Consider the following 6146-nt stretch of genomic DNA (forward strand, 5'->3'; position numbering starts at 1 on the left):
GGATGTACTCTAGTAGACACTACACAGAGTAGTTAACACAAAAATGATCAGTAACTGAGTTATAAAATCCAGCTTGTCTTGATTTATTTTCACTGGAAAAGTCACTTCTGGAGTAAATCTTTTAGCAGTTGTTGGCACAAAAAGAAGCTGAGAACATAATATGTATTTTCCACTTTTCTAATTAAAGGATTAACTAAAATTCGGTGTTCCTATTACAAAATGTGAAATATGGATTTAGTCTCCTTTTCAGTTCAGAACTTTTTTCATAATATGTGTTTTCTTACAAGTACAGGTTAATTTTGCTCAATGCAAGAGCTGAAACATAACTACTTCAGTTATAACCATACAGCTGAAATACTCAAACATGCTGAGAAAGTTAAAAGTGTGTACTTGCCTGGAAAAAACTACTTTCCACTCTGTAGACTGTTAATAATTGCCCTGTGGACAACATTAAATTAAAATAAAGAACTACCCATGAAATCTGTTTATTTAATTTACAAAGATCATTATGTCTCCATGATAAGAAATCCTGTGAACCCCTAAATTTGTGTTCAGAACAAAGATCAATGAGAGCTTTGTGTGGCCTCTGTAGCCCAGAGCGAAGATGCAATAACTGGCACCCAGGTTATATGGAGAGCAGCCTCAACATCTTCATGTGCTGAGGGTGTGGGGATCCTTTTCCACACCCAGCAGCCCTTTTTCCCTGGATTGTTTCCTGAGAGGAGTGCCTGTTTCTTTGCAGAGGGGGTGCAGCTGCTGTGTCTCATTGACAAGGCTGCAGACGCCTGTCGCTACCTGCAGACCTACGGCGAGTGGAACCGAGCAGCCTGGCTGGCCAAGGTGAGAATTCCTCACTCCCCAGGCTGACAGCACCAACCACCTGCTCAGCATCTGTGCTTAGGAAGGCTGAGCTGGGTGCTGGAGTTCCCTGAATCACTGAAACATCAATTAGAAATACCATACAGCTATGAGAAGCCAAGCCATTCAATCAGGACTGGCAGATTATTCAGCATTTTGACCACACAGGTCTGCTGTCATTGTCCACATTACAGGACTGGGGCCTAAAAAAGGCTTGGAATATTCAGTTTCCTAATTTTTCAGCAGTTTGGGAAGGTCCACATAGCTGCAGCAGTATAAACTGATAATAAACTACAAAACCCCACTCCTGGATGTGGATAATTAACTGAGCAGTGACTTCGTGCTGAGCTCTGTGCAGTGTGTGAGCTGATTTCACAACTACCACCACCCACATTAACTGGCATCACCTTCTGTTACAGCAAATTACAGCAAAACTACCCAGGCACAGCATTAATTCTCCACATTATAAATGGGCAGGAATTAGTAAATATTTTTCAGCATCTCTTAAGTAAAGTTTCTGTTTTGTTTCCTGAAGAAATAATGGAAAAGTTAGTACTTAGATTTTCTAAGTGAAATTCTGCTTTCCAGAAAAATGAAGATTTTTTTTTTAAGTCTTCAGTAAAGTAACTTCTTGATTTAGAAAAAGTTTAGAACAGCTTGGGGTAAAAATTATGTTAATCACAGGTAAAAATGCAGCAACCTGTTGAAAGTGAAGGGAGACGATCCATCTTGTTGTTGATCAGCATCGACTCCGATTTATTGATCAAATCAGTCACCCTTTATAATAGTGTTAATTAACTTCATGCATATTGCAAAATCCAAGCTCACGATAGGTTACAGAGAAAATTCTAACCCCTCCTTTTGTTTACAATACCCGTGGTTGTTTATTGAAACCAAAATTAGTGTTCTCACTGTGATATGAAAAGTTCTCAAAACCTTCATATCTGTTCCCAGAGCAGCCAAGGACTGTTATGAGAAGACTGTCTGAGAATCCTGCTGTTTATAGAAAAGGTGCCTGAGAACCTAGTTATTTACAGAATCAAGCCTGGGAAATGCTGCTTCACAGCTACCCCTTACTTTCCCATCAGCTGTATACCTTCATGGCCTCTTTCTTTAAGCCATGCTTGAACCAGGCTCTCCACAGCAACCCAAGTGACGTATTTTATACCGAGATGTCTCTGATTTTCCTTAATGCCCTGTTAACTCAAGCAATATGCTTTTTATGAAATACTGATGTTTTCAGATGCTTTTGCTTCTGCCCAGGGTGCTGCCTGAGGGGAATGCAGCGGGGTGAGGGTGTGTGGCAGCTGCCTGAGGCTCTGCTGTGTCCCCAGGTGCGCCTGAGCTCGGAGGAGTGCGCGGACGTGCTGCGCCGCTGGGTCGATCACCTCTGCTCCCCGCAGGTCAACCAGAAATCCAAGGCCATTCTGGTCCTCTTGTCTCTTGGCTGCTTCACAAAAGTTGCAGAGATGTTACACAGGTAAAGGTGGAGCAGCACAGCCTGTGCTTTCTCTTGTCCACACTTATTTCTGATATCTGTTTCTATTTTCACATGTGTTGGACTGAGCCCTTTTCTGACCCAGAGATGGGGCAGCTGAGAGGAGTTTTTACAAACTTTTATTCCATTTTCAGTCTCATGTGAAGGGTGAGACAATACAGACAATAGTTATAATTCAGGTTATCACAATCAGAAGCCAACTATTTCCTAATTACAATACATTAAAAGCATTTCTTATATTTCTCTAAAGTATATAATCTTATTTACAAAACCATCCTTTAAAACTTGTTCCTAGTTCCATTTCTCTCGTAACAATATCTGTCCCATTCCATAGCATTTCTAAGTCAGTATTTCTTATCTCAGAGTTTACATACAAATACATACTGTGTGAAGTTTCTGTCAAACTTTGAGAATTCTCTACAAATCCATTTCCCACAAGCATGCTAGTCTTTAATTAGTTTTAACCTGTGGGCTCTGACTGGCATTTCATTTTACTGCAGGCTTTCAGATTGTCAGCTCCCATGGACCCAGCAGCAATGATTTATAGTCTCTATGATTTTTTCTGAGTAACTTCAGCCCTGATCTTTCAGGAAAATTTATAGCAAGTGTCAGTTCATGAGTGCAAGGAGGAAGGGGAGATATAAAAGAGTTTTGGAAAGCCTCTCTGCAAATGTTTTGGTGTGATGTCCTGGAATACTTTTCTGGTTTGTATCCTAACAAATTATTCTCTTTTTTTTTTCCATTTTACAGTATGAGGTACTTTGACAGAGCAGCTTTATTTGTAGAAGCTTGTTTGAAGTATGGGGCATTTGAAGTTAATGATGATACAAATATCCTTTTTCTGAAATCCTGTCTTTGATTGCTAAATCTTCACATCTGACCTGGTGTTCTGGGAAGCTGAGCAGTTGCACAAACTTTTGTGTTATATACTATAAATAATAATGCATATGTAAATAATACCTATGGAGTCATCAGCCTGTAAATAAAAAATGCCACTAATAAGTCATGTAGATATGCTCAAGTCTGATTAATGAAAAAATCTTTATGTCATTAAGATTTCTGTTGCAATTTATGCCTTTGTATCATGGTAGGTACGTAAGCATATCTGAAATCTGTCTGGTTTAGTTTGCAGCATTCTGCCTGTTGCTTTATAAATACTAATATGAGTTCAAAAGGAGAATTTAAAGCAACTTTTTTTTTTCTTACTTGTGCTGAAAAATAATGGATTAGCACAATGGGTAGCAATGTTCAGCATTTTCACCTTGGGAGAGGTAAGGAGTAAGAAGGGGAAAAAAAGGGATTCTGAATTTTTTTTTTTGTTTTGCTATTAATTTGTATTTTCCTTAATGCCTCATTTACATAAATTGATCCATGCTGTGTATGCAGATTATGCCAGAAGCTTGAAGCTCCTGGGCTTTAAGGAGGGAGCTGCTCTCTTTGCCTCAAAAGCAGGAGAAAGTGGGAAGGAGCTTCTGAGTGAACTCAAGCAGCCAAAGGAGGAGGTGACACAGGAGTGAGAGTTCTGTGGTTCAGAGGTTGTCTGGCAGACTGGGATTCCACTGGGTGAAAATTCACTTTTCTCTTGAATCACTGTCATAGCTGATCTGTGGGATTGGAGCAAATACTGTTAAATGTGTTGGAAGTCAGGATTAAGAGCTGTGATGTTGCTTTTTGTTAAATTTGTCTGCACTTTCACAGGAGGGGAAAGAAGCTTATGATAAAGTTATACAATAATATTTCCACTTTTTCAGTTGTAGCAGGAACCAAATTTGAAGATGTGCTGAAAGGCTTCCATACCTGTGTCAAAGTCTGGTCCATTTACTTCTAAAAATCAAATCTTAATAAAACTTCAATACTGTTGTATTTATATGTAAAAATGATTTAGTCTGTACTGTAAAAATATAAATATATTTAAAAATAAATAGAGATCACAAAGCACACAGTTCTTTCCTGGAACATCATGGATTTTTCACTCCAATTTCTTGTTAAAAATTACTGTTATTTTAAATCAATTCACTGTATTGTCATTTCCATAACTGCCTGGCATGGAATCTTTAACAGGTTCACTTACAAATGTTGCTCTCCTGACATTCCAGAAATCCATAAAACATCACTTTTTCCAGTTAAGGGAGTGTTATATTCCATTTTATTTTCAAGTGTGCACTCCCTGCACACCCTGGGGGCTGAATTCTGCCTGTCCAAGGGTGGGAAAAGGTTTTCCCTCCAGAGCAGCAGGGTCAGGGCACTGCTGGTGCTGTCCCCAGTCTCTGTTGAGTTATTGAATGTCTGATTAACAAAAGGTGAAAACAGCATTGTGCAAAGCCCAAACAGTGGCTCTTTCACGAGATACTGCTCTTGCTAACATACCTGATGGTCCACATACACAGGGAGGCCACCAAAAACCTCTATTGTGATTTTTTGCCAGTATTTCAGTACTTGTTTGTGTTATTGTTTCTAATGTCAGATGTCTCTTTTCTGTGTATTACTGATGAGGAATTTCACAGCTGAGGAGTGGCTGCTGATGGTACACTGCCCTTGCAAACTGAAGACTGTGGCATTAGGCTAAAAGCCTAAATTCTTCTTGTTCCCAGCTTGTTGGAGCTACTGAAGTTGAGTTTGTTGTCTTGGAAAGAATCCTGTAAAATGTCTCTCATTTGTGCTGTCTCCTTGCAGTAACAGTGCATTGGATTCTCCTTTTGTTCAAGGATTTGTGGGTATGTGTTCAGAACTCCCATCAACCCTGGGACATCTCCAGCTCCAAAAAACTTTTGGTTCAAGTCTTAAATAACATTTCTGTTAAAATTGGAAAGGGTAGATTGTTCAAGTCTTTTTGAATACAAACTGAAAAAGGGAGTTTCATTATTCTGAGCAGAAATGTAGGAGTTAAACTGCAATGTGTTGTATTTGTTCTTGCCACATCTTACATAAATTACCTTAAAATACCTTTTGTTCAGTGTATTGTGAACTGTGCTTATGTTGTTGCTTTAGCTTGGGAAAATGAGTATACAAGGAAATTTGCCTTAAGTGTTATGTGAGCAACAGAATTAATCAAAAATAGCTGTAATTAGCAGTGGTTTAAATTCTGGCTCACAGTGACTGCTACAGCTCTGCTCCATCTCCTGCTTTTGTGGCAACCCTGGTGGACAAGACTCACACAGAGTTGTGAGCACACCCAAACTTGTTCTTTGACAGCCCTTGAAGCTGTCAAATTTAACTCAGTGGGTCTCTGAGATAAATCAACTTCAGTACACACTTGGATTTATAACTCTGATGGTTAAAAAAACAAAAACAACAACATATTGCAAAGGCCTTTTAATACTGAATGTTTCTATAAACTTTTAAGTGTACAGGTTGCAGGATACTTTGTGGCATTCCCAACTGGAACCTTCCTGAGGAAAATAGAGTGTAATAGTGATTGAAAAGTTTATTTAGATAATATTGCAGTCTCATTACAATAATAAAAATATTTTTAAAATCTCTGTATGTCTTGATTTAATACAAACCCATCATTGGAATTGAGTGCTGCTTGTGCAACTGTTGTCATTTTGCCTTCTGGACAGGAACAATGCTCAGGGCTGCTTTAATAGAGGAAGTGATTATCCTTTGTGCATCTGAGTCACATTTTCCATATTAGTTCTAATGAAACATTGTGTTTGAGCAGAATTCATTCCCAGGCTTTAGCAGCAAACACAAAATGTGTATGGGTTAAATTAGAGCAGGACACGGTCTGCACATCCTGAGTTTTGCAAAGCACAGAAAGAAGTGATGAAAGAAACCTCCTCCCTTTCTG

The 6146-nt window shown here is 38.9% G+C and overlaps 1 protein-coding gene across 2 annotated transcripts in view; it reads left to right on the forward strand.

The window, feature by feature from the left end:
- WDR11 (WD repeat domain 11) overlaps window positions 1-5759 on the forward strand; it is a 37667-nt gene extending 31908 nt beyond the window's left edge. For both annotated transcript variants that reach the window (XM_058810315.1, XM_058810316.1), the window contains exons 26-29: window positions 743-840; window positions 2193-2338; window positions 3107-3186; window positions 3716-5759. In XM_058810315.1, coding sequence (XP_058666298.1) covers window positions 743-840; window positions 2193-2338; window positions 3107-3186; window positions 3716-3873 — 482 coding nt within the window. In that variant the 3' untranslated portion in view covers window positions 3874-5759. The remainder of the gene's footprint in view (window positions 1-742; window positions 841-2192; window positions 2339-3106; window positions 3187-3715) is intronic.
- The last annotated feature ends 387 nt before the right edge of the window (window positions 5760-6146 follow it).

The sequence above is a fragment of the Ammospiza caudacuta genome, chromosome 9 (assembly GCF_027887145.1).
Source record: "Ammospiza caudacuta isolate bAmmCau1 chromosome 9, bAmmCau1.pri, whole genome shotgun sequence".
NCBI lineage: Eukaryota > Metazoa > Chordata > Aves > Passeriformes > Passerellidae > Ammospiza > Ammospiza caudacuta.